Here is a 27,617-nt window from a genome sequence, read left to right as displayed (position 1 = left end):
TATAGACTACCAATCCAGGATAACCTAAGGTGGTTGGGCAATGAATTAGTCAAGTCGGATCATGAAAGATTCTGGGTCCAATGAGGCAATATCCTGGCCCACACCCATAACTTGCAGAGAAGATAAGTCGAAGCTTGGTATAACCGGCTATGCCCTCCGGTTTCACATTCAAGCCTTTGGCATAATCCGCACAAGCAGGGAGAGAAACCACCTGGGAAAACATCCTGGTCTGGCCCAGTCATGTGACACGAGGAGAAAGGTATCTGACGTAGTACCCTAAACTCTGGCCACATCATAAATTACGCCGATAGAGCGGCGTAACGAACTCGGATCAGCTTATTCGACATACGCAAAGCATATAATACTCACTTCCTACTCGAAGGGCCTCACTTTGACGCAAATTGCAGTAAAAATGGGCCGCAGCTAATACCGCGTATCATAAGCAATGCAATGTGAAGGTCTATACTACAGTCACTTGCCACATAAGAGCTAAACCTTCACGTTTCAGCTTAGGAAATGAAATACATTGCCAGTGCCAGCTCATGCTATATGCCACTCATGGTGCCATGCACGCATCGTTTCACATCCAACCACAGGCTCCTTAATCCATGGCCAGACTACCCACCTACGAAGAGAACCCCTATAGGTTGGTATCTATACAGCCCCATCATTATGTGTCGAAAGGAGAAAGAGGATAGAAGTTATGAGCCCGGAATATGGGGAAAAGACCCACCGAGCAAGAACAATACAAGGCAAGACTTGATAATAAGAGCGTGCCACGCTGCCGGCACGTTGCTCCTTGCACAGTAGCCAAGATACGTCATTGACCATATAGTCATCCTACTTCTAGAAGGGTTCTTGTGGGTACGATACTAGCTAGGGCTATTTCCTCTTTAGGACGACAGTAGGGTTTAGATAGTATTACAATCTCCCCAGCTCACATATAAAAGCTGAGTATTAGAGATTATCTTCGTGAGACAGGTCAAGTAGAATCCCCACAATGTCTAAACAAGAGCTTGCAGAGTTGGAGAGCCAAGACGAGATCACCGTGGTGGCTGACAAGCCTACCGGGTATCAGATTGTGTTTCCACACGGATGGAGACTGTGCTTGATTATACTCGGGTATGCCATACTCGCGATTCCCGGACCATCTAACACGTGTTTGACTAAACATAAATATTGGTCCTAGGCTCGTGGTCAGCCTTTATTTGGTCAACCTGGAAGTGACTGTCGTCAGCACTTCCCTCCTCGCTATCACGAGTGACCTGAATGGTTTTAACAAAACAAGCTGGATCGTTACCGGGTTTCTTATTACATTCACTGGTCGGAAGTCCATGCTACTGTCTCTGTCCGGTTCTGCTAACCTTGGCGCAGGTTTCATGTCCATCTGGACCAGGGTCAGCGACATCATTGGTAGAAAGAAAACCTTGCTTGCGGCCGACGTGACCTTCTTGGCATTTTCACTTGGATGCGGGCTATCCCCGTCGGTCAACACGCTGTAGGTGTATCTGAATTTATGTCAATACTGGACCGCCCTATGCTAAACACATATCAGCATTATATGTCGATCCTTTCAAGGCATTGGCGGTGCTGGGGTTTACCCGCTCACCATCTTGTGCGCCTATGAGATTGTTCCTAAGTCGAAGGTGCCCCTTTTAGGCGGCATATTGGCAATAGCCATTGCATGCGCAGCTGTAACAGGGCCTCTCATTGGCGGCGTACTGGCGCAGAATTCGGAGTGGAGATGGGCTTTTTACGTGAAGTGCGTTCGTTCTATATTTTCCTCAGGCTTTAGGGTATTGTGACTAATAAATGCATCGAGCAATAGCCTCCCACCGGGAGCAGTAGCCATAGTGATGCTACTTATCGCCATGCCCGCGAACTTTGGCTCGGTCTCATCGAAATCTATCGCCCATTTGAAACCGAGCATCACACTCTTCCGAGATCTGGATCTCGTGGGTGTTGTTCTACTGCTCAGTGCCTCTTTACTGCCCATCACTGTGTTGAATGAAACCAATGTGTCCTTTGAGTGGGCTTCCGGGACCGCAATTGGGCTACTCGTTGCGGGGGGTGTATCATGGATGGCCTTCTTTGGTTGGGAATGGGTGATCGATGGACGTCCTGGCTATCATCCGATACTCCCAAAAAGATTGCTATTTAATCGAGCTTGGATGGCGATCCTTATGTGAGTCGCTGAGACTGTGAGGCCTCCCTTTGATGTCGAAGCTAACCGTGCTTATTTTGCCACCACAGAATTACTTTCGCCAGTGGCTGTCCTTGGAACGTGGTAATTGTCTACCTGGCACAGCGCTTTCAAGCCTTAGAAAGGTTGTCGCCTGTAGATGCTGGGATCCGGCTAATCCCGTACGCGGCTCTTGCAACTGTGAGCGCCGCCGCCGCTAATCTTGCATGTCTTCGAGGCCGTATCCCCTTTGTATATCTCATGCTCTTGGGCTCCGTGCTACAGACTGTGGGGATGGCTCTCTTCTCCATTCTGCCTCAGTCAGACCTATTTCCTGCTGCTGGGTATGGCTATGAAGTTATCGCAGGTATCGGCATTGGAATCACTATCGGGGTGTGTGTTCTAGCAGTACCTTACATTGTCGAGACGCAGGACCTAGGTATGGCACCGAATCTACTGGTTTCACTCGTTTTACAACATACTTACAGTCAAACAGCAACAGCAACGGGGGCAATTAACCAGTGTCGTTTTCTCGGAGGCGCAATCGGCCTCGCCATCGCGGCTAACATCCAGTATGGAAACTTGAAGAGCGAACTAGCAGATACATTGTCATCTGAGCAATTGCAGCAACTGTTGGAGAACAGCGGTATGGTAGAGACCTTGCCTGCGCAGCTCCAGACTGCAATTGGGACTGTATTTGCGAAGAGCTATACTCATCAATATCAGGCGATGATTGCCTTTGCAGCTGTGCAAATTCCATTATCCCTACTAATGCTCCGACGAGGTGGACAGTACGTGGTAAAGGAGGATGAAACAACTGATTCAGATAGCGGATCAGGGACGACTGTTTAATCATTGCACTAAAACTATGTGGGCGCTGCAACATGATACTGAGGAATTTGCGATTTTCAGTCACGGATACCCTTGCATTATGATCCATGGCTTGTCTCTATATAATCTTCTGACTCGATATTACTTGCATTTACTTTTCTCTTCTCATTCATGTTGTTTTCTTCTTTCTTATTCCCCTTTTCTGATACGTCGGGTGTTGAGATACGTATTTTATGGCTGCATATCACGCGCAGGAACGTATCATATGCAACACTAATGAGCTCCCCGGTATGCTAGTAATATGACTAGTTCCCACTCAAACACATATAAAACATCCCTGCACATCTGAGGGATCCAATCTTGATACTGCACGCCGCCTAAGAGCTCGCTTGCATGGTTAGGTCTGGCGCGTGACCTCACGCGCTTCCGACAGAATAAAATTTAGAAGGGCCGTCTTCAACAGGAGTATAAAATGATATATCATCTGAGTCAACGTCTGGATTGGAGTCCACCACTTGGCTAATTACCCATGATGAGATGGTCGGTGTTTCAAAACGAGGTACAGGAAGGACAAGTTTGTCTTTATTTCTTCCTCGGTCGTTACTGTGGTTCAAAGTTCATGCTTGGGCCATGTTTGATACCATTTTTGCCACTGCTTCATATGCATGCTTATGAATATCAGAAACCTGCTCGACATTTGCTTCAAGAGATCGCATCATCCGACACACGCTTTACAGTCTAATCTCGACACCAAGGCTCGGCACGTCTGCCATGGATGGCTACGCATTGAGCCCCGCCGCCACGAAGGATGCGACCATGGATTACTTTAAAAGATTCGAATTCAAGGGCATCACGGCCGACAGAGATGGACCTTTCACAGAAGTAGAGCGTAATGGCACCATCCTGCCTTGTGTGGAGACCATGAAAGCAGCACCATTTCCCAGGGCTATTGAGCAGGAAGACTTCCAGGCGTAACGGTCTAGTGGGCAATCAGGGATTGCACACGAAACAAGTTGGCACACACTTCGACATTACTGATCTAAGGGCCATCGTGTAAAGATCCCAAATACTATAATTTCCAGCGGCTAAAACTAAACGATAGGTTTACGTCGTGCCATGAGTTGTGGTCATATCTTGTTCCAGAGCAGCCTCAAGCTTTCGGGGGTGCTGAGGGATATTCCACGAACTCGGCCAAACTAAAAAATGGCTTTCGTCCTAGAGTCAACCTGGAAGTATAATTTCGTCTCACAAAGGGATAGGCGGCTTAAACAAAGAGACATCTGTTAAACTAAAAACTCTACGCTGATGGTGTAGGGCGTTGAGCACAGTTAGGGTTGGCTTTAACACGGGCCTCAATGCTAACAAAATCGCCCTTGGCCCCTACAGGCTTTAGAGTAAACCACACTCTAGAAGCAGATATATAGTTAGTTAGTGGGTTATCACCCGTTTGTAAGCACAGTCCAACCTTCAGGTTCTAAATGATCTTTCCGTCAAAATCTTTAGCTTGATGGTTGCGACTGCGAAGAACACCAAGCTCAGTCCCCAGCCACAGGAAGACAACTAGGGCTTCTACTGAGAGATAAGGCAGCGCGACTTGAAGCTTAACGAAAACAGTGATTTTACCAAATATGACCTTGAATTTAACGGGCGCTCGCGACGATGATAGCGCTGGAATGGGATACGATTATAGACAGTAGCCCCGACAATGCTCCGAACGTTCTCCGACTCACCAAACATTGCCACATTCGCCACCGATCGATTGGTTTGAAAGAATAAACGCAGCGATATCGCAAGTAAAGCTCTTGACCAAATTGTTGCATCATTCTGAAATTAGGTACGAAGTCTCACCACCAGGCGTTCGACCAATACTGGACTGGTCCTCTCCAAAAGCAGAAAAAGGCATAGATCCGTCTAGATCAAAGTGCAATGCAATGGTGTAGTATCAGAACAGTCGCTAGGTTTCATAGATTCGTCACAATAAAAAGGAAGATGGTCTATATATCTATAGTGCTTGACGCTAATAAAGGCACGAAGTTGAGAATCAGCAATGGACCCAGTCCTAACGCCGGATAAACTCCAAATACTGGACAAAGAAGCAATGCAAAGTCGAAACCAGGTAGTGAAGATGTGGTGGTATCATATGGTTGAATTCATTTCCCGCAAAAATTCCTGGATATTTACCACATTAGCACACTCTTCAATATACGGCGACTCAAGATACTCTGGGGGTCCACACTCACCTCGGCAGTCAAAACATAGAAATAACATCCCTGTAGATCTCCGCAGATGCTTAATCACGACCCCATTTTATCGCCTCGACTGGCATTTGGCCAGTGCTCTTGTTGTAGCGGCTTGCGAGCTGTTCGCAAACGCCCCAGACGCGTCTGCGGTTGGCAACGCCCATCAGGTTCAAATTGTCCATGCCGTACCGCGGAGTAGTCATTTTGTTCAGCCACAAGTAAAGCGATTTATAGTTCACGTCCTTCTGGTTCTGGAGCGTCTGGAATTCCCAGAGCCACGGCATGTCCCACTGCATAAAACGTTTCCAGAACGAGTTATCGTGAGTGATAATTTGGACACTGAGAGAAGCTTGAGCAAGAGCTTTCAGCGAATCCCCGGGCAAAAACATGCAAATCTGCTGTGCGATCTCCAGGGGTAGTTGGCCGAATGGATCGGTGGGGCGTCGTTCCTGAAGCTCAATCTCCAGCGAAGGGCGCTTGAATTTACTATCCGTGCTCAGGTTTTGGAAAAGCTCATCAACCATGGGAGCATCTGTTGGGTTCTTGGCACAGTACTGTTGAGGGCAGAAATAGCAATACGTTAGGGACACGGCAGTCTAACCTCTGTGGTGGCCACGCTTACCTCTGCACCAGGAATGCATTCCCAGTAACGGCCCTGCGACCGTAAAATGTCGTCTCCATAGCTCAAATGCAAGGAGGAATGGTTGGTTAAAGCAGACATGACACTGTAAAGAGCGTTGAGGTTGACATTATTGATCTCGGTGGAACCCGTGAGTACTCGGGTCAAAATTTCGAAACAGCTCCAATGGAATGGTAGGACTGGGCCGGCCGCGTCTTCGGTTCCCTCGTCGTAACTGTAAGAACGTTAGCGATGGGGTGTTTATTTTTCTCCCTTCGAGGGATCGGATGGAGAGGTCAAAACCGACCACATGAAGGTTTTCCGGGCCGAGGGCTGATATTGATCTTGGGTTAGGGTTAGCCACGCTCATGCAGTTCGTCAGCCTCGTGTAACACATACCATTGCCGGGTTTCACCACTAGCTCTCCCTGTAACCGTGGCGTGTAAGCTTCTCGAACGGTGGCTTGCCTCAAAGTATATTCAGGTATCACATACAACATCCGCATAATATCCCGGTCCAGAAATAAACGCTCTGCAACCGTGTTAGACGCAAGTTGACTCGCCGGTAGCATCTATAAGCACGTACTTGTTCGTCTTTGAAGTACCGGAAGCAGGATTCGATCCCAGACAGTATGCCTTGTAGAGCCAGGAGACGTTACCGGTGTCGACTAAACGAGGATCGTAACTGCGCACGGGGGCATCGTTTTCTTCGGTGGGAATCTGGCTGATGTCCTGGCCTGCCTCGAGCGCCCGGCATCTCTTTTCAATCCACCGTCTTCGTCGTTCGATCGCGGTCTCCGACGGGGACTCAATGTGCATGCCGGTGAAGCTGACACCGCAGATCGCGCAGTAACAATCGTACGCCATGGTGAAGGGAGGGTTGAATCTGGCTTCGGGGAATTGGCCGTTACACGGAGGGGCGTTTGAATAGATAAAAGAGAAAGAAGGGAAAGATTCTGTGCCTGGATTCCAGAATAAATGGTTCAGGGGGTCCACAGTGGAGAAGAGGATGGGGCAATAAATAGACAACCATGATAGGAGAATGCCAGAAAACTCTTAGCGATGATCATCCTGACCGCCATGTCCTCGAAAGTTGCCAGGTCATCCCCCTCTTCAATGCAAAATAGCGTTGCAAGCGGGTCTGGGCGATTGTCCTGGTTGAATGTAGCTAATTCTTTTACATTTCACAATCCTGATTTGTACTGCAGCTCTAAAAACCCTCCCTCACCGCCCGGAGATCGCGTCCCATGGCTCCCCGACTCACCCAACCCACGATGCTCATAAGGGGGCTTATTAATAATTTAATGCTCCAGGGGTAGCTTTCTTTTCCTTTCTGAGATCTTTTCTACCAAATCTTTAGATCCATTATTAAGGTTTTCCCAGTCAATGACTCGGGATCTCCAGTTCAATGCAACATAACTAAAATCCGGGGTTCTCCAGTATAGGGTTACCAGTACCGTGACCGCCTCGGACAATTGACACGTCTACACTTCCAAGCAAAAGATTGGGTGATGTCCTCCAAACCACACCACTCGAGAGCTACCGACCATCTCTCTCACTGCGTCGCGGCCCAGGGTGGAACAAGTGTCAGCAATTCCTTTGTTGCCAACAACCTTCGAGGGTCATCTGACCCAATGCGGGTTCCAGACCTCCCGTGTTGAGAAATCCATATCCTTGGGGGGCGCACGCCATACATCCCACTAACAATCTTAGCGCGACGGCGATGCGCCACTAGTTGTTGGTTGCAGCTTCTGGAAGACACTCATGACCTCGAAGGATGAGCTGAGCTGATACTGCGCCGGTCGATTTCTGTTAATTTTTTTTAGTTTTTAGGTGGCAAATCGCGGCTGCGAAGCAAATTATACTGTGTAGCTGGGTGCCGGCCTAACGTGGCAGCATTGATCGGCCAAACCCAGATAATCCAGTTAAAAACTCGAAATCGACCAACAGCCACTCTGACCGTATGCATCTGTCCCACGGTCGGGGCTGGGCGGAGTTGTGCCGCGGCAACGAATGCGTCCTTCCTCCGTCTAGCGGAGCGGAAACTTTTTCACCACCTCCATTTAGCATTGACTCCCCGGATATGGCGCCGGTACTTTTGTACACAATTCTGGTTCCTGGTAAAAGTTGCTTATCAACGCCACCCGGAAGTCCGGCACGATCGTCGACAGAGTTTGCGACCTGTTGATGATAATTTATTTGCCTTGTGGCGCCCTTACCCAGTGTAAACATACACGTCGAGGGAGCCCAGGTACGACGCGTATAGTGTCTGCAAGTTGCTGAAATAGGAATCAATCGCAATCACATAGAAAGCTAATTACTGGCCAGTCCTGAGGGACGATTTGGCGCGTGTAGTTCCAACGTTATCTTCACACCAAATAGCCAATCAAGCTTTTCTCTTCGGTCCAGCGCCGTCATGAATTGTGACGTATGGGTTGGCGAGGAGCGTTGTCCTACAAGATGCAAGGGATATGTAATCGATACTGACGCGTTGGGTCGTCCACAAGGGCATATGTATGCCCGCGAACAGGTCTTAGGGTCTGAGGTTACATATGGAAAGTCGAGGCCGCATGCAGGTTTATCTTTTGAAGACATACTCAGCATTCTTTATACTCATAATGTAAACCATACTAAATTTGCGGTTGCTCGGGCTTGTAACTCAGGGGTAGAGTGCTCGCTTCGCATGCGAGAAGTCAGGGGTTCAATTCCCCTCAAGTCCATTTCTTTTTTCCCCTTTTTTCTTGGCTTTACTTTCGACTATCTATTGGTTCCTTTTTTCTATGACAAGACCTCCAGAGTTCCTTCTATTCTACTTTTATATTGTTTTTCCATATTAGCTTATCATATTTCCTCTCATCTCTGATTATTCACTCTTCCGGGTCGTGACAATCGCAGTTGCCCCATGAAGAGTGCCTCATAGTTCCGTGGTTTCACTATATCAGCGATACTAAACCTTCATATATGGAAAAGGGGAGTAATACTTGTAGAAAATAGTAATCAATAAACCGCGATCCAAGGTTTTATATTGAACTTCTGAGGTGAACTGAAATACGCCAATCTGTGGCTACAATACTATGGGAGCGGATATATATAATGACAGAACAAGAACCCCAAACAGGTGAAGTTTGCCTCGACTTAGAGAAACAACCTCATCAATTTTACAATAAACATACAAAAATATTTTCTTTCTAGAAACTGATCCTCGAATGGTAGCAATTTGATATTGTTCCTCGTTCGGAATCCTGCTTTGGAAGTTATCGCGACGTTAGAGTTGTACCTACCCATCGTAAACTCAATGCTTAAGTATACTTCGAAATTCTCCGAATATTTTACTACTTATCTTGGTGTTGAGATATATTTCGAGAATGTGCATGAGGATAGCTCACATTTACCAGAGCAAACTCAAACAGTAGTCACTGCATGAGAGATAGTCTATATATAGCTATGGGAGACTATGCTTCAGTTCATGAAGCTCATGTACATGATCCGAGTTGAACCAGTCATTCCACTACGCAATGTAACCCCCCACCCCTCCAAAAAGCAGCAAGATGGAAAGAAGAGTCACCAGGAGGTTGAACTAGGCAAAAACATGAGAGTCAGCTCTGTCTTAATATTTGTGCTACGATAAGGGGTTCAGAAGTATAGATCGGTGTCTATCTACTGCACAAGGGATGCCCGCCTATTCGCATATATCAGAGATGCTCGCCGAGCCTGGCCAGCCTAACAGTTATTCAAAAGGAATCCTATGATATCTTTGGTTTACTCTTGAGCTCCACATATTACATAGGTTTGCAACTGAATCTACGGTCTATGTCCTACGTAGAACACGGGGGTGGACGTATCATCCTTGCCATAGTTTATACAAGTCATAATAGACTCTAGACAGTCTCTCGACTCCAAGAATCGTGCCTTTCCTCCTACATAAAGGAGAGTGGCTTAAGACAAATAATATGTAATTAGGCAGAAACCGACCACCCTATCTAAGTCTCAGCCAAGAGGCATATCTTACCCACGTCGCGTGTGCAGCTACCTAGTAGCCCAAGAATAAACTTGATCTAGGAGAGAGAAATATTTCAGGTTTCTCATAATCCCTTCGCAACCTCGTCCCGGATCTGGCGAGGGAATGGTTTAGCTAAACTTGGTTGATGTCTTATATTTCTAAATGTAGTATTTGATAGGAGATGTCCATTGAATAGCGTTCTCATGGCTAGACCTTGTGCAAAATTCGATTCACCTAGCAGGCCCCGATGTCCAACCCTTAGGAGAATATCCTCAGATATGCCGGCCAGTTGCTCCCGTTTTGGTAAGGTATATACAAATCATAGAGCAAATGGTTGCTGCATCCATCTCAACTCGATCGCTGGACCTGGTGCTTGAATACTGCGTAGCAAAGCTAATGAGCTGGTGTGACCGATTCCCGGATAATCTACGGAGTACGCCCGAACAGGCTGGCGATGTGCAGAAGAATGCCACGCAGTGTGGACCGGAGTTAACCGACGTGCATCGAGACATTTTCCAGTGCCTCGCAAATTTTGAGACATGCAGTTCTGGGCAATAGCTCTGCAGTCTATTGATCCTACTATCATGTATAGTCGGTTGAGATGTCGAGGGTTCAATTCTTCTGGAAAATGTGGTTATTGCTGCATCGCCACTACCGGGTCTTGCTCCGTATCCAAATTAACGGTTTCTGAAAATGGGGTTGGATCTGCACCCGCTAATGATTTTGGTTCCGAATCATTGCCCCCCTGTCTTAGGCTGTAGAAAGCCCGCTCTGTGTCGTTGTTATGACCAGAGCTCCATAGCCTTTTCGCTGTTCAAGAAGATGTAGTGGAGAACACCTCATCATCATGACAACAGGTGCGGTGTCCCGTCCTTACATCTCGCTGGCGGGGGATTTTCAGTGGCGTGAGGAGACAACAAGGATATTGATCGAAGATTGCCGCCCCATCTACTATGTTTAGGGCATTGCTCCGGATCAAGTTCAATATATGGAGCCAATAACGGACACTAGAATGAGACAATGTCTGTAATGTGGAGCAGCGGCTGTTATTGTACCCGTTCGGAATCCCATTTCTGCGAAACAATTGTCTCTCCTAAAATTAATGATTCCTATTCCCCGATTGGCTGTTCCCTCGACTCCGAGGCTTCTGAGCGTGGCAACTGAGGGCACAGCGCCCCACGTGATGGACAAGACCCCAATTGCATCGCTGACCTTTGGGCCGAAATGAAACTAAATCCAAGGGACTGCGGAGTGGACCGGCTAATTATAGCTCTAGGGTCAACTATTCTGCAGGATGACAACATGGCACCAGTCGAACCGCGGCATTCTCCCGTTGTTCCTAAGATTTCAATCTCCAGAGCGGACAGTTAGCGGGTAATAGTTGACATCAATGTCTTGGAAGAGACTTCATCGCCTCGATCAGGTTATCAGTCTCAACATATAAAAGCCTTTCTCATTCCCCTTCTCCCTGCTACCATTCCACTCATCAGTCAAGCAATAAGTTAATCAATCAATCTATCCAGTCGTTCAAAACACTTTCGTTTTCTACAAAACCATTCGTTTACTACCAACCTTTCAAAATGCAGTTCAAGAACCTTGCTCTCGCCGCCTCCGTCGTTGCTACCGCCGCCGCTGCCCCGGCTGCTGACAGCTGCTCTGCCCCGGCTTCGACCCCGTCTTCTACCCCTGCCGCTGGTGCCCCTCAATACTTCGGCGTCATCGCCATTCATTCCGGCAGCGGTGTCCAGAACGCTGGCTTCAGCGCCGCCCAGGGTAGCCTCATCGCTGGCCTCCAGAACAAGGGATCCAGCTGCCAGGAGACCAGCTTCTACATCAACGACGGTGTTCTCAACATCTACGACGACACCGCTCGTCCCCAGGAGGTCTACGTTGACCGCTCCGGCATGGGTACGTGATGCCTTCTACCCGTCCCCCAACGATGTACACTAGAATCTAACCATACCATAGGCCAGGGCAAGATTGGCTACACCGTTGGTGTCGAGCCTGCTCCCAGGAACGCCGAGCGCAAGGGCTGGGCCGTCAAGGATGGCCACCTCCAGTTCGGTGGATCCAGCCTCATTGCCTGCCCCGCTACCGACGGCTACAGCATCTGGGCCAACGCTGGTGTCGCCAACCCCGCTGGCAACAAGGATTGCGTTGGCATTGCTGCTCGCATTATGGAGACTAAGACCCCCAAGCCCTGCTGGGCCAACTAAATTTGTGCTTTAGCGTTTCGTTCTTTGGCGCGAGGACTTGTATAAAGGATTGATTTCTCCTTGCGCATCTTTTTCTTGAGCGGATTGTGGATACTTCTGTGAAAACACTTATTTAATCTATAAACCTTCCTTACACGGAAAAATGATTCCGGTCTATCAAGCGTAACTAGTTTCTTTATGGTCTCATTTCTTGTAGACGACCACTACGTGATAGGTCACGGTTTTCGGCTCGAAGGGGTTCATGGCTGAACGCTTATAGTCTCCTCAAATGATGACCTAGATGAGCTGATGCTAGATGGACTCAGAGCCAGAGCTTGGTATTTATTACATATACAAGCAGATGATGGTTCTTTAGTTTTCCCTGGTAGCGGGTTTGTGGATCTGCCACACTTGATGTTGCATCCGCAGATCTGCACCAGATTGTATAATTGAGACCTAGAACACAACTGTCTTCTAACACAAATAAGTGGACCAACTCCGTTATCATTACGTCAAGAGTCAAGACCAATTCTAGCTTCCGCGTGGGTGGATTTAGGGTTCAGTCGTTGACGGTTGCGGTCGCGGGACCGGGCGGATAAATCGTTAGATAACTTTAATTGACATCTAGAATGTATACGTGATACGTAACGAGGCTTATGCGCATACATATCTCTTTCATGTAGCCGCACGATGATCTCAACTGAAGAACACACCTCTTGGGCTCGAGCTCGTTGAAATTCATGTGACCCTGCTCCCTGAATAAGAGTTTATAACTTTCATTTCAAACCACTGTTCTCTGCCATATACCAGGGGACGTTACAGGGGAATTCGATAGCAACGTCATTTATATTACAAAACCTCCAACATCCAAAGTCAAGGGTGTTAATTCTATTACTGGGACTGTGACACCCCGAAAGCTTAATATAAAGTTAATAACACTCGGTGACGCTGCCAAAGATGCGATGCTCTTACGTTGCCAGAGCACCAGGCCACGCAGCCTACGGAATTCTTCTATTTCAGGCGCCAGAAAAGTGCCGGAGAGGCATTTCTGTTAATTAAGACAGGGTACAATACAGATGTAGACATCGTGACCCTAATAGTACTGCATGCTAGTAAAAAATGACTCGTGTGGCGATTGGACTTCAGACTTAAAGTCCACTCTGGTTTGAATTCCAACAAACGGTTCAGCACGTTTCTTGTGAAGCTCTGCCGCATGCAGTCAAATATACTGCCACTATACGTTATTCCTTTTTCCATCCATGGAACTATGAGTGTAATATCGCCTTTATGATATAATGACTCTGATATGTAGGCTAGGATACAACTAAGTTATATATACGGCAACGTTCATCATCTCGCATGAAGACATGACGGGTTGAGTACAGATATCAAACCAATTATCTCTCAAGTTCAAACAGCAAAATCAAGCAGTGTTACGAACAATATTTCAAGATGAAGATCACAAACACACTTTGCCTCCTCTTCACGGTTCTCGCCACCTCTGCCTCCGCTACTCCTTTCTATTATGGTTGGTCGGAAAGTGTGACCGTCCAACTTTCCAACGACTGGTCTGGTGCAAACGCCAAAGCCCACGTTGCAACCGATGGCAGGCCGCATCCAATCCAAGAGCTCTTTGACGGCTCAGATATTGAAAAAGACGGCAAGATCTTTGCAACAAGCGCCCAGCTCACCAAGTTCCACCATAATACCGTCTGTCGCGTACTTCAGAGTGACCCTCGGGTCGACGTCACATTGGACGACAAAAATACTTGGTCGTTCCTGGACCGCGGTGCCTGGGTGGATGTACACCGCGGTGTGGTGGTCTGTATCGAAAAATAGACAGGTCCCTCTTGTTTGGAACGCACATCAGGGATTATTTATGACCAAGGGTACATGTTTCTTCTATCTAAGTGAGGGTACCGATCATACAGCCATTCTTCTACCAGAAGCGGTTGCTTGGATTGCGCAGGAAGTTAGGTTATTGTTTTGTTTGTATTCTCCCAAGGGCTAGGAACACAGCCTAGGAAAAATTTGTCTTGGAATCTTTGAAGATATAATCAAATGGTAATGTGGTTATTGGTCGGTCCTTCTAAGAGATCCAACTGAAGAAGATGGAAGTACTGTATTTAGCCCATTCGGCTTGCGAGCAGTCATTAACGACACATGAGAGCAACCGATCAAAAAGGGCGATCGCAATGGTTTCGGGTGCATAAAGTAAGCATAATGAGCCGCGATTAAAGTAGGATGCAACATGCCTCGCAAGGTAGGAGTCGCAACAATGCCATGGGGATCTTATACAAGAAAGTAAGAGCACAACTAGCGATCGTTATTCATAGGCTCACCTGGAATTACTCGTATGCAGCTCCAAAGTTATGCGTGGACTAACATTTTGACGGAATAGCTCATGGCTAAAGATGGTGCAAAATCGCTACCCTTCTATACATACTGGAGGAAAATTGGAAGTTTCCAGCTCCTCGATGCATTATAGCAATGTTGGGTATCCAATAATCATTGCAGCCATGGCATTTGCAGATCCATTCAAATCAGGTGCGATCTGTATGCCTACCACCCCACGACCAGTTATTTACTCTTTTCTTAACGGGATCTTCAGGAGATCCCAAACAAGTCAAGATCATCCTGCCCCCCCGCACTGGCTATGAAAGGGGCTTCCAGGAGACCATACTCTGTACATTCCGACTCGAGAGTTTATGGACCTTTGTCCAGTCTGAGTAGCATTAATTACAAGCGCTGCCTCCCTCCGGTAGTAGCTTTCGCTGCTAGCATGAGTGTATACTGGAACTCTGCGATAGAGCATAGTATAGTTGGCCGATCGCGTAGGACGGGAAGACACTGACTGGCCTATTGCCCGAAGAATTTTTTTCATCGATATGAAATAACGCTATCGAGCCATCGCTCCCCTTGATCCTACAATTAACGCCCTTGCTTGGTGGGATGGAAGAGATCGATACTGGACGGTTACGTCCCCACCAATCAATCCTCGCAGACCCTGTCAGGTGCGATAGAAGCCCTGAGTCAGCCTTGTGTGGGTAGAAGCCAGGAAATGTTACAGGTGAGTTCAACTCTGTGTTGACGGATGTAATTCTGCTCATAAATAGGTGGGTTAACTGGTCCGATGTCTGTAGGACATACTTTGTGCACATCGCATCATCTACAAGTGACCCTGTCCACCACACTTATATGAGCTATGGTGAAGAGGCGTAGATCCATTGATTTGGTTTCATTGAGGTATTGCTATGTTTATTTCTCACCCCACCCCCTTTCTTTGATTATCTAAACAATCGGAGAAGCATCAGACGGAAAATGTTGCATTTTTCCAGGGGTCTTGGCATGTCGCAGAAAATTTCCCCAGATTCTGCTCACCAACAAGCAATTCCTTGGGCTTTTGACAACCGATAAGGCCCGGGGAGAATTTACTTACGAAGGGGATGTGAAACGAGGGGCTTATAGGAAATTGTGTGTATTCTCGGAGCTTGCACAGAAGGATTTCTACCTTTCTACCTTGTAACCTAGGTACTTCTGAATACCTAATTAGGGGCAATGATATGGATAAGAACTTCTAAAAAAAATAATGGAAGAAAAAAGACAGAATCGCACGCAGTACGGGGTCCTCCAGAAACAAAACTCAGAGACCTTGCCCAAGTGGCAGCGCCAGTTGATTCGGGAATTGGATTGATCGAAAGCCGTTTTCAGTTGAGCAGCCCTTGTTTCAGAATGTCAATTTTAGATACATTTTCTTATCCGCATTCCGTCTAGTGTGGGAGAGCCCCTTAAACAGTCCGTAGTTATTGGACCATGGCTCAGACGCTACTAAGATTAGACTCCCACCGTGTTTGGCGCTAATTAATTCTCGAATTGTCCTGCCTACTTTCTTTCTCGGATCAGCCCCTGATCTTTCCTTTTAATCTTCCTTCTTCCCATGTTCTCGAACCGATCGTCAATCCCATCCACCCTGCATCCGCCCTCAAGATGCCTCCAATGGCATCATCCCTGTGGATTCGCGACTGTGAGGGCGACGACTCCGCAGCCTGCGAGAAGCCTGTGAGTAACTTCATTAAGAGCGGTGTCCCTGGCATCATCGTTGGGGTGTAAGTGCAGTGGTATTCCCAATTGTTATGCTCCCAGGGGGAGAGACTAATCGCTCCCCTAGTTTATTCCTGATCGCGGTCGGAGTCTGCTGTTATTTCCTTTATCGCAATAAGAAGAGAGACGCCATAGAAGCAAAAGCAGCTCAAAAGTGGAATGATGGCGACCTGTAGACTGCCGTTGTCCACCAGCTTACCCCGATAAATCTCCGAATAATCCAACCTTACTTCCTAATACCCCTGTTTCGACCAAAACACTTCGTTTCCGTTCGGCAAATGAGAGCTACTCCGTCAAGGGAATCCACCAAGCGTTGCTGAGCACCGCAGAGGTGATGAAGAGTTCATAGATCGGATTGAATATGCAAGCGCGTTGCTACGAGTGATACCGATAATCGCCTGTCATCCGCGGGAAATGGCTGACACGTCATCCAACTGTCTTACTGTGACTGGCACACAATGCTGTCCTAATGAGTATATACACGAGCTCGGCCTATGTGCCTACATGGGTGGTTTTTTTGGGAGGGAATGAGTACCTGGTGCAGCATCTTACAACCCTTGCGACGGATGCATGACATCCACGGTGATCAGTCATCTCCGGTTCCTTGTTAATTCTAGTACTTTACTATATGTTTTCGGTTTGTTTTGGGTCCTTTTTGAGCGTTTGAATTTAAAGTTGTCTGTGTATATATACCATTGTCGAGTTCAGAAGTTGTATGTAAACTGCATGGTTGATGCATAAAGAGAGTGACTAAGCAATGCAGTCGCTAAACGACCATAAATCTTGACTTGTCGGTTATGGGAAACCTGTGACAACGGTAGACCTACTCAGCATCGTCTGAAAAATCTCCACCGAGTGGGTTAAGAGGATGGTTGCGGTGATTGAGAAAACAAGTTGAAGCACAAACTTAGAATCAATACCGCACCCGGTCGTGTTGGAGAGTATCGCCGCAAACGAGCGCTTTAGGTTTGAAACCATCTCGGCAGGCGCAACCTGCAGAAAAGAAGGAAAGCTTGGCTCTTCTGGCTGATGACATGGCTGCATGGCTTGGAACTACAGATCGATTGCCAAGTTGACCCATCATAAGTTCTGAACGGTAAACTTTGCTAGCCAGTGGACTCGTCAAAGGGCAACCGTGCCATGACAAAACTACGTTGCTCACGAGGGCAATTGGTATCGCACAGTAGAGGTTATATCGCCGACATACCAGATTCCTTGAGCTGGTATTGATTGACAGACTCTGCACCGTAATCTCCGAATGGAAATGCAACCTCTATCCCGAGCACCGCGCTGCTACTTCCAAGTAGTGTAAAGATGACGGATGATATGCGATCACGTTTCTGCTTTGCCGGTGGCAGATCAGGATAAAGCACCTGCAGGATCAAAGAAAACCATGAATGATGGTGGCAATCGGAGACAACCCTAAAAGATTTTCAATGTCAAAAGCTGGCTCACCATTCATGACGCCAGGGGCACAAGTACTCCAATTGCCTATTTGCACGATGATACAAGGCATGCCGTTACTCCAGATAATAGTCATCGGCTTTCAGCGGTATATATACCACTATATCACTGGCCTCTGGGCTTTCGTGAATGACTAACAGACTATGTGGACGATGCCTGACTTTAAACAGTATTAACTAAATACTACATGCACCATTAGCTATCAAAGACAGAAGTTCAATCCGAGAATAGGCTTGTTTGGACACATATAGCAGTGGTAAAGGGCCTTCTATTCCCTAATAGCTACCCTTATGGAATTCTAACCACGATTCCTACATATCCAGGTTGAAGGCAAGCAGAGCTTTCAACAGAATTATTATCATTCCTATATCGACACGTCGAATTGACCTACAGTGATATCGCCCAGATACATCTGCTCTAGATTGTAACCCAGTGTTGTGTTCCACCTGGCTTCAATAGTCTGTTGCGCAGTCAAGAATCCAAATCCACATCCAAACATAGACCTGACCCCTAATCCATACAATGGGACTTGAGACATTCATACAGCCCAAGGTTAGCATAATATCGCCTCGCTAATGAACACAACCGCATTTTTGAACAATTACCTGATTGTATATCGTTGGCTACTGGGCTAAGTCGTAGTACCGCGTTTCTGTATGTTTCACCGGGGTTATTCATGGCATATACACCCTTCACCCCCAACGCGCGGAACACTATTTGCGTTCTGAATACTGCCTAGGATCTAGATCGGGTTTCCTGGTTCACCTATAGCCCTATGTGGCTGCCTAACCGGTGAACATCCGTTTTCTGGCTTACCGACATTTGCAGAAAGACTTCAAACTTTCAGCTGGTTCGCCCGTCGCGACTGGTTCAACCCGATCTGTATGTTTATCTACTACACCCATCGTATACAGGTCACCTTCTGATCATGTATATATACTGTGGGAAGCTGATTTATAGAGCAGACAGCGTTGAAGCCTGCTGGATGAGATATCTTCCCTGGAACCTGTTATTGCATGGGCTTATTTACAGTAATGTGGCATCCTTCAAATCCAAGTTATTGGTCTTCTATCCGCGGAGAAACGACACCCTCATCCGGAAAGTCTTTGTCGAAGAATGGGAAATGTACCACCGTAATACGGCGCGCTTAATCCTCGGGCTTTCTAAGGAGTTACTTGGGCATTTCTTTGATCTGGTGCCGATAGTCGCAATTAGAGTGCGATTATATTTCTTGACTTGTCTTATTTAATTTAGGATCCAGCTACTCTCCGTGCTCTTTAAATTTCCATCTAGATAGTTGGTCTCGATTGCCTGGCTTACGTTAAGTGTTTCCGAGGTACATGCTGCTGTGTGTCGATTGTAATCACTCCGGTAGGGCTAGTATGAACAAAAACGTATCATTTTAGTTATGTAACCTGGACGTGAATTTAACTCGGCAGACTCGGTACATGAAAACTGGATGCAGATGGTTGTTAGCGTCAGAGTCTAGCGGGATAGATGTCTTACATGAGGTGCTATCGTAAGAATTATGTGACTTCGCCAATATTCCGCTCATCCGAAGTTGGATATGAAAATACCCCTGTCGATGGATGGATATTAGATGTGGTTGGGATAAACCCCGAGCAGAGTTGGATATGCCAGCATGATAACCCTCCCTCCTTAGCTGGCGTAGAAAATCAATGCAACCTGACGAGCTTCATTATGTAATTCTTGAGCCGATAGCCATTTACCAAGTCTGTGTGCAGTCTTACGCTGCAGATAGGAATAAAGGCGAAGAAGCCGTAGTGTATGGATTTTACCCAGAGCTACACTTGGAAGGCCTTGGTAGCCCTATAGGGAACGGGCTAACAATCTGATAAACCGTATTAATCAATCAACCGAAGCGGGGTCTATTTCCAGTTCTGGGGTAGGGCAGCAGTAGTGTTAACGAAGGTCGTATCAATGACCCTAACAAGGATAATCATTGGTCGCCACCGTTCGAAAACGAATCCCTGGTCTTGTCCCGTTCCTCCAACTCATGGCCCCCCTCTTCTGTACCAATTTATCTTGCTTCTCATCTGAGCTTCTCGCTGTTCAACACCTATCTAGGACTAACGTTTCGAAACTATTTCCCCATACTGAACGTCATGAGATGGCCTTTGATTGCAACATTAGGATATCTCCCACCTTGCACGGCCCGAGATTCGAGTTAATATCCGTGCGTGAGGGAATAAATGCCTCCATCCTAGGCAGAAGAATTTCCTTGGGCCCACCGGCATGGCTCTGATTGCCGGTTCTCCACGGAACCATCCCAATGCGGTAACCCGTGGACCAACCCTCAGCCCTACAAAGCTTAGCCGAGTCTTGTTCGGCATAGGGCTGACCCGGTCATGGAAACAGCTTCTCACAGACTCAAATGATAATATCTGTAGAGAAGAGCGTAAAAGGTGGGAGATACTGGAAGGGGTGAACGTTGTGTAAGCAGCTGAGCCGTATACTTGATGCAGGTGTAGGAGAGGTATAATCTGGCAGGGATCTCGCCCTTATCTGATTCCCTGTGGCAGGCAAGACATGCGATGATATGATGCCCCCACCCGACCTATCTAATTTCGGGGGACAGAGGCCAGAGCTGCCTGTTGTCCCACAAGGCTGGAGCCACCGGAATTTGACCGACAGATTGTGCAATGGACAGATCCTTTCCACCGAGAAGTTCCGATCGTTGGTTTTTTCATCCCCTCACCAGCTCTGCCACATGTTAAGATTAGATCTTATCTGATAAATATATCAATCATATCTGACCCGACCGATGTCCCCTTTTCTGGTTCAAATCCAAACTTAAGCCATGGCTGTCGAATGCAAGGAAGCGATTGCCAACGCACAGCCAGAGGAGCTGGGGGATAAGTCAAACGCTACGGAGAAAGATGACAGTAAGGCGTTACGGCTCATCCACATCCGTTCGCTTTTGCTAATGACAAACATCGCAGACTCTTCCGTTGGCGAGATTTTACGCGCAGCGGGCATTGACCCGGACGACGACGATCCAACAGAGCCTGTCCTGACGATGCGAATGTGGGTGCTGGGAATTGGATTTTGCATTGTTGTCAGCGGTTTGAACACATTGTATACTTTGAGAAACCCATCCATCACCATCTCATCGGCAGTCGTGCTTTTGCTGGCTTATCCGCTTGGTAAGCTTTGGGAGAAAGTGGTTCCAAGTTGGAACGTTCCGCTTGGTGCGTGGTCGTTCAACCTGAACCCGGGCCCGTTTAATAAGAAGGTAAACACTTACGAATCATACGGAGAAGGTGTTGGTATTGACCCGGGCTATACGAATAGGAACACATCCTGGTGTACGTCATGTCGAATTTAAGCATCTACGTTCGTCTCGGCGCAGATGTCTTGACTGAACAACAAATGTTCTTCGGCTATAAGGCTGGGTGGGGATTCCAGATCCTCATGACAATGGCAGGCTTCTTCGTCGGATTGTCGCTGGCGGGGATATTTCGGTCGCTCGTCGTTTTACCCCATGAACTTGTGTGGCCAGGACTCCTGGGTACTTCAGCCCTCACATCTACGCTCCATGGATCGAAAGAGAAGGATGCTCAGGCAATGTGAGTGCGTCTTATGCTACCTGTGAAGCATCTAACCGAATGCAGTGAAAGCTTCGGCTACACGACTTGGAAGATATCCCGTTATGCCTTTTTCAGCTTGGTATTTTGCATCTCGTTCTGCTGGTACTGGTTTCCAGATTTCATCTTTCCCGCGCTGAGCTACTTCGCTTTCCCATGCTGGATCGCACCAAAGAACACAGTTGTCAACCAGCTTTTTGGGATGAAGAGCGGCATGGGTCTCTTGCCACTCACGTTCGATTGTGCGTGCACCAATTCAGCTTTCGTGACATAGCGCTGATAATGGTATAGGGAGTCAAATATCCTATGTGGGATCTCCACTACTCGTCCCATCCTGGGCTATTATCAATGTCTTCGGAGCACTAGTGTTCTGGATCTGGATCGTCGCCGTTGCTTGCTACTATACTAATACATGGTACTCCGCATATCTTCCCTTCCAGAGTTCTTCTGGTATGAACCACCCAATAAAGCGTACAATAGTTACCTCAAAGTATGGCACTAACGGTCACAATAACAGTGTTTGACAACACAGGGAGTACATACCAGGCTTCCAAGATCGTGAACAAGGCCTCAAGTTATCAGTTAGACGTGGCTAAATATGAAGCATACTCACCGGTATGGTCTATGTAGAACAGGATCTTGCACCATCGAACGGTCTCGCTAACTACCATAGGTCTTTATGCCCGTGACCTATGCGTTAAATATGTTCGGTTTATCATTTGCAACCCTAACCTCCCTTGTGGTCTGGATGTTCCTTGAAAAGCGACAGGAGATCGGGGATGCCGTGCGCCGGGTACGGCACAAATTCTCCAAGGGCAACATAAAAGAGCTTTTTGCCTCGGACCATTCGCCGAACGCGGAAGTGCCAATGTGGTGGTATCTTTGCACCACAGTCTTGGCGTTGTTTCTCGCGATCTTTTCTGTAGAATACTGGGATGTGGAGCTGCGTTGGTACGGTGCATTGTTGGCGTGTGCTGTTGCTCTGTTTTTCTTTTCTCCGGTAGGTGACCACCACCTATGGGCTAGAACTGGACCAGATGAATCACTAACATTGCTCTCCAAAATAGCTCGCTTTGGTCTATGCAACAGCGAACCAGAAAATCAATATCGACATCTTCTGCCGAATTGTAGCCGGATTTGTCTTCGAGGGCCGTGTGCTAGCTAACATCTGGTTCTTCAATCTCGGATACGTGACAACCATCAAGGGTCTTTACTTCTGCCAGGATATGAAATTAGGAATCTACTTCAACGTTCGTGCCCCGTGTGAAAACCAGCCACCCCAAACTAACCTTTTCACTAGATCCCGCCACGAAAACTCTTCATCGCACAATGCGGAGGCATTATAGCCGGCACGTTAAGCAGTGTATGCGTCCTCAACTGGGGCCTGGGCAACATCGAAGGCGTCTGCACAACCGACGCAGTGAATGGATTCAGCTGTCCATTCTCCCGAACCCATTTCAACACGAGTCTGATCTGGGGTGCGATCGGACCGCGTCGCTTCTTCAACAACAAGATCGGATATCACTCACTGCTGTACTTCTTTATCATCGGTGCCGTGCTTCCCGTGGTGGTGTTCGTCGCTAGACGGCGGTACCCGAAGAACCTCATCTTACAGAAAATCCACGTTCCCCTATTCCTTGGCGGACTGAACTATCTTCCGCCTGCCACGGGAACGACATACGGCAGTTGGGCTCTTGTGGGACTGGCCTTTGGGTGGATTTTGAGAAAGCGTCTGTATGCCTGGTGGTATAAGTATAATTTCGTCCTGAGTGCTGCCCTGGATTCCTCTGTTTCCGTCGCTGGGGTTGTTATCTTCTTTGCTATCTTTTTCTCTGGGGCTTCGTCGCATTTCAGTTGGTGGGGAACCCAGGTTTATAAGGTGAGTGTACTTTAACTCTGATATTGGATTTTGGTGGACTAGGAGAGTTGACAAGAAAATAGGACACATGTGACTGGAAAGGCTGCTCATATCTCCCCATCCCAGATAGCGGGAGGTTTGCATGATAGTGCTGAAGGGTATCGGTGATTCCGGCTGCGCTGGAGCTCCTCTGATAGAGGCATACGTATCAGAGGTTTTAATAGAATTGTTAAACGAAGAGGATGCTGGCTGTTGATAGCCGAGGCGATTATTGAAGTTGCTTATTGTACATACAATTTACTGAGTTGAATCAAGCATAATCGCAGGGTGTACATATACACGCGTCCTCTTATATTATATCGATAGATATCTCAACCTTCCACCACGGCTGCGTCGTAAGCGACCTTTAGTGCCCCCAAGGAGGCGCGACGAAGTAGACAATACCGTGCCCTATGGAAGCGGCGAGAGGCCCGACCTTGTGAAGACAAACAGGTTAGACATGCACGTATATGTTCATCTCCCGTACATACCCAGTGAATCCAATGATATCCCGGAAAGCTGGTGGCTACATACACACCAAAGCACCGGGCTGGATTTAGCGCTGCCATCCAGGCAATGCGTCAGCATATCCGTTCTTTTCAAGTTGACCAATAGTTGATGTGCCTATGGTATACTCACAAGCCCCACCAAAGCCATTCCGGGTGTAGGAGGAGCCCCAACTCACAACACCCAGAGCCATCCCTACTAGGAAGGGGGACAGCGCAGCGCCATAGATAGAACCCTGTCTTGGGTCCAGACCAACGCCAAAAGAGAGGAAAACCAGCACTAAGCAAAAGATAAATTCGAGCAAGAATGCCTCGTCTACAGGTACCAGACTCGTGTCCACTGTACAACCTCCTACGGTGAAGTCCCTGGACCCATACGCGCTTCGAAACATAAACCCGGCCAAAGCACCGCCAAGAGTCTGGCCGAGAAGGTAAATAACCATTCGAGGAAGTGATATTAACCGGGCAAAGAAGGTAGCCAGCGTAATGGTCGGGTTGAGATGACTGCCACTGACGTTTGAAAAAGAGAAGATGAACAGAGTCAGGAACAGCCAATTGCCAATACCGCCGAATAGTGGACCCAGGAATGTCGAGGTGGAATATACGCCGGATGGTGAAGTTGTACTGACATTCGTCGACGCGGAAGCTGGTCGTACGGCCATCCAAGCGGTCACAAATACCATCATCATAGTTCCTGGTCGGTTAAGTAAGTTTTCCTGTAATTGGAGGTTTAATGCCCGTCTTGACAGCGCTCACCCATGCATTCGATGAAGCCAAACTTCCAGAGGTCAATGTCCCAGAATCCACGCAGGTCGAATCCTTCATGAAACGTCATCAGCGGCGCCGCATCGGGCACCTTCTTCAAAAGGTCCGCATTGCCAGGATCGGTGCGGTCGACTACAAGCCCTTGGTTACCACCGATTCTTCCGGCGAAGGGCTGTATAACGGGCCTAGGACGAGGCATGTTGCCACTGTGTGGGAAGGTAGTGGTATCCATGATGGCAGGATACACGTCTTGTTGGAAGGGTCAAATACTCCTATTATATTCCTGACCTCCGAATATAAGCCAACACAGCACGATGTGATTATAGATAGATTTAGCTTCTCCGCGTGGCTGTGGTCAGCGACTCTCGGGCCCTAAATCTTGAATGACCTCACCACTATCGGTGCCGCTCATTCACCGCCTCGACCTTCACAAAGAACCACGAGTGTTCCTATCTCTCAGAGCTCAATCTCCTAAAAGCTGGAGAGAGCACGATTTGTATTGTAAATTAGTCTGAAGGCCCCTTATCCTAGCTCTTATACGTTTCAAAAATTAGCGGCACCTGATACTGCTTTAGCCTCGAGTTTAAGTTTGACTAGTTTGTTGAAGCTCACATAAGGATTAGATAAAGCTTATATCGGGATTAACTAATAATCACTTAAAGCCCTCATACGATCCCGCTGTTGGACCAAGGGAGTTACATATGCTTTCATATTTAACGTCACCGACTCACTGGTATAGAGTTTCCACTGACTGTCCTGTGAACACCGTATGTAGAGGGGTCTTGACCACTTATTTCTATCATAGGCCCATGGTGTGCCATTCATCGAACTTCTATCTGTCATGATTATGATGATGATACAATCTTCACCAGTCTCTCGAGGATTCAATCTGAGGCACAGCTACCGTCGAGCGCGGAGTGACTCGTCCATAACATACGGTTGGTCCAATGGTGTTGGGGCTGGGGCGTGCAGGTGTGGCTATGGAGACGAAGAATTATGAAGAATTGGGCTATAGACACGCCTTCAGATGTCAATTCCTATAGTGTCAATGTATCTTGTACACTCACCTCTGACTTGCAATGTAGATGCCTTTATAATGGCAACAAAATGATGTGCAGAACGTAAGTCGTGGCTGATATCTCCAAGATGTCTAGTAAAGGTTACCTAGCACCTGTTCTGAGGCTCTGGCTTACCGTTTCTAAGGCTGGTAGTAAGGGATTCTCTTCTTGTTCTTGTCCTGGGAAGGGTGCTAGATCTGAGCAGTGTAAGAGGTTGTTACAGACACATTTCCTAAGTATATATACTTTACACGCAGCGTTAAACAAAATGATCATACCGCCAGTCGAACCTTACATGGGTAGCCTTGGGCGGGATGCGCCGCTCCTTTGGCCACCAGATAAGCCCTCTCTCCGAACATGGTCCGCACTGCCCCAGACCCTGGATTCTCGCGATCCCACGCCTCATACTGACTTTCAAAGTCGAACGCCCGGACCACCATGGCCAGCGTGATCTTGATACCCAGGAATGCCATGTTCTGCCCTACGCAGTCTCGCGCCCCGCGCTCAAAGGGCCGCCACCCGCCCGTTGGTGGATAGAGCTCATGCCCGGGCTCGACAAGCCAGCGATTGGGAATAAATTTGTGCGGATAGGGCCAGTAACCTGTGTTCCGTTGGATAGCGGTATGTACAATCCAGACCGCGCAGCCATCCACCGGGAAAGTCCTTCCATCAGGACTGTGGGTGTCTGTGAGAGAAACACCCGGTCGCGAATCGGAGGCCGTTGGCTGGGGGAAAGAGACGCAGCGTCTCCTTTATGACGGCGTGGGTATAAGGTATTTGGTTAATCATCTCGGGATGCTGTTTAATCTGCGTGGCAACGCTAGTTTTGGAACCGAAGATCTGCTCATGTTCCAGACGGATCTTGGCCAGAGTATCGGGATGTTTTGAGAGAAGGTAGAGGCAGTAGATAATAGTTACAGCCGTTGAGTCGTGGCCGACGAAAAGAAAAAGGCGAATTTGGATAGTGGCCCAGGACTTAAATTCCGGGTCCAGGGTCGAGTTGTAGGTTTGGCTCTTGGGTCGGGTCTTCATATACTCAGCAATTACGATGTCCATGATAGACTTACCCCGGGCTGTGGCTTGGTCTTGCTGCAACCATTCCTGGTAGCGCTTTTCCAGCTCCAGGCCGATGTAGTGGTCCATGGTACGGCTGTTACGCCATTGACGATACAACCGGTAGACGTTCCAGCGTCGAAAGGGGTTGTTCTCCCCTTCTCGGCCGCATTCCAAATTAATGGTATCGCGCATTGCAGCGGCGATGGGGTTGTGTCCAGTCTGGTAGTTGAAGCGCGTGTTCCTGTCGGGTCTGTCAGTGACTGTGTTCAAGCATCACGCCAGAAAAGAGCGTATTACAATGTGATGTTACCAATGACATCCATCATATAATTACAAGCAAGCTGGTCCATCGAGAAGGTGTCGCCACTCTTGGCGAGGTCGCGGAGCATCCCAACATAGATCTCTGCTTCTTCCAGGATATAGTCCACGTGGCCCAACGTCGCCGTCATGCTAAAAGCGTGGTTGAACAGATCACGATCATGCTTCCACTCTGCCCCATTGGTCGTGAAGAAATTATCCCCGCCCGTCATGGGGTTGATAAATGGGGCCAGGAGGTCGGTCGGCTTGGGCAAATTATAGGTCTGGCAGGCCTGCACGGCGAGAGGGGGGGTGGTTGTGACGAACATTGGGCACATAAATGGCCAGAGATCGATATAGAATCCGTTTTGCAGACCTGGGTGCTCCATCGAGAGGAGGGCAAATGACTGGGATTGTAAGGCATCGCTGGGACACTCTCTGGCGAGACCCGGCATGAGTCGCAGATTTCCCAAGATAGGATCCCAGGGAGGCATTGGCTATCAATGGTTATTCGAAATCCATGGATAGTAGCGGTCTTCACGTACCATCCCTTGTCGCTTGAGGCGATAAAAGCGCAGTCGCACCTTGACCATCTTGTAGAAGAACGAGGTGAGGCAGACCGCCACCAATGCGATGGTGATGCGGCCGCCGAGGCCGTCTTGTCGAAACTTGGGACCTTGCATTAGGAGTCAGAAAGAAAGACAGAAGATGAGAAGAAGACGACGGAGGCAAGGAGGGAAGAGAAGAAGAGGAGGAAAGAGAAGAAGAAGAAGAAGATGAAGAAGGAAGGAGCAGACTA

At 47.9% G+C, this 27,617-nt stretch overlaps 9 protein-coding genes across 9 annotated transcripts; 5 read left to right on the top strand and 4 right to left on the bottom strand.

Moving 5' to 3' along the window:
- Positions 1-1,000: 1,000 nt before the first annotated feature.
- On the top strand, positions 1,001-3,034 carry ABOM_005560 (MFS multidrug transporter; the record flags this gene model as incomplete). The annotated part of the gene is made up of 6 exons (XM_022532689.1): positions 1,001-1,122; positions 1,190-1,498; positions 1,556-1,762; positions 1,829-2,185; positions 2,254-2,621; positions 2,679-3,034. 6 exons carry the CDS (start codon positions 1,001-1,003, stop codon positions 3,032-3,034), a joined length of 1,719 nt encoding a protein of 572 aa, XP_022389083.1.
- Positions 3,035-5,303: 2,269 nt separating this feature from the next.
- On the bottom strand, positions 5,304-6,738 carry ABOM_005559 (F-box protein; the record flags this gene model as incomplete). Its single annotated transcript, XM_022532688.1, has 6 exons — positions 5,304-5,807; positions 5,876-6,107; positions 6,180-6,216; positions 6,272-6,299; positions 6,367-6,403; positions 6,458-6,738. 6 exons carry the CDS (start codon positions 6,736-6,738, stop codon positions 5,304-5,306), a joined length of 1,119 nt encoding a protein of 372 aa, XP_022389076.1.
- A 4,713-nt stretch (positions 6,739-11,451) lies between these two features.
- aspf34 (cell wall protein PhiA) lies at positions 11,452-12,087 on the top strand (the record flags this gene model as incomplete). The annotated part of the gene is made up of 2 exons (XM_022532687.1): positions 11,452-11,779; positions 11,840-12,087. The coding sequence occupies 2 exons, from the start codon at positions 11,452-11,454 to the stop codon at positions 12,085-12,087; spliced, it is 576 nt and encodes a 191-aa protein (XP_022389119.1).
- A 1,431-nt stretch (positions 12,088-13,518) lies between these two features.
- On the top strand, positions 13,519-13,905 carry ABOM_005557 (uncharacterized protein; the record flags this gene model as incomplete). Its single annotated transcript, XM_022532686.1, has 1 exon — positions 13,519-13,905. One exon carries the CDS (start codon positions 13,519-13,521, stop codon positions 13,903-13,905), a length of 387 nt encoding a protein of 128 aa, XP_022389069.1.
- Positions 13,906-16,053: 2,148 nt separating this feature from the next.
- ABOM_005556 (uncharacterized protein) lies at positions 16,054-16,343 on the top strand (the record flags this gene model as incomplete). The annotated part of the gene is made up of 2 exons (XM_022532685.1): positions 16,054-16,172; positions 16,235-16,343. 2 exons carry the CDS (start codon positions 16,054-16,056, stop codon positions 16,341-16,343), a joined length of 228 nt encoding a protein of 75 aa, XP_022389068.1.
- A 4,109-nt stretch (positions 16,344-20,452) lies between these two features.
- Positions 20,453-23,243, top strand: ABOM_005555 (oligopeptide transporter; the record flags this gene model as incomplete). The annotated part of the gene is made up of 10 exons (XM_022532684.1): positions 20,453-20,537; positions 20,595-20,887; positions 20,947-21,221; positions 21,267-21,481; positions 21,531-21,689; positions 21,757-21,854; positions 21,913-22,239; positions 22,307-22,489; positions 22,540-23,118; positions 23,181-23,243. The coding sequence occupies 10 exons, from the start codon at positions 20,453-20,455 to the stop codon at positions 23,241-23,243; spliced, it is 2,277 nt and encodes a 758-aa protein (XP_022389071.1).
- A 260-nt stretch (positions 23,244-23,503) lies between these two features.
- On the bottom strand, positions 23,504-24,639 carry ABOM_005554 (MIP transporter; the record flags this gene model as incomplete). The annotated part of the gene is made up of 4 exons (XM_022532683.1): positions 23,504-23,572; positions 23,628-23,698; positions 23,776-24,336; positions 24,399-24,639. The coding sequence occupies 4 exons, from the start codon at positions 24,637-24,639 to the stop codon at positions 23,504-23,506; spliced, it is 942 nt and encodes a 313-aa protein (XP_022389070.1).
- Positions 24,640-25,605: 966 nt separating this feature from the next.
- On the bottom strand, positions 25,606-25,938 carry ABOM_005553 (sterigmatocystin biosynthesis P450 monooxygenase stcS; the record flags this gene model as incomplete). Its single annotated transcript, XM_022532682.1, has 2 exons — positions 25,606-25,656; positions 25,744-25,938. The coding sequence occupies 2 exons, from the start codon at positions 25,936-25,938 to the stop codon at positions 25,606-25,608; spliced, it is 246 nt and encodes an 81-aa protein (XP_022389073.1).
- A 196-nt stretch (positions 25,939-26,134) lies between these two features.
- On the bottom strand, positions 26,135-27,501 carry ABOM_005552 (sterigmatocystin biosynthesis P450 monooxygenase stcS; the record flags this gene model as incomplete). The annotated part of the gene is made up of 3 exons (XM_022532681.1): positions 26,135-26,762; positions 26,819-27,315; positions 27,364-27,501. 3 exons carry the CDS (start codon positions 27,499-27,501, stop codon positions 26,135-26,137), a joined length of 1,263 nt encoding a protein of 420 aa, XP_022389072.1.
- Between the last annotated feature and the right edge of the window lie 116 nt (positions 27,502-27,617).

Source organism: Aspergillus bombycis, assembly GCF_001792695.1.
Source record: "Aspergillus bombycis strain NRRL26010 chromosome Unknown contig00043, whole genome shotgun sequence".
NCBI lineage: Eukaryota > Fungi > Ascomycota > Eurotiomycetes > Eurotiales > Aspergillaceae > Aspergillus > Aspergillus bombycis.
The sequence above is the reverse complement of the archived record's forward strand: the minus strand, read 5'-3'. Positions and strand labels throughout refer to the sequence as shown.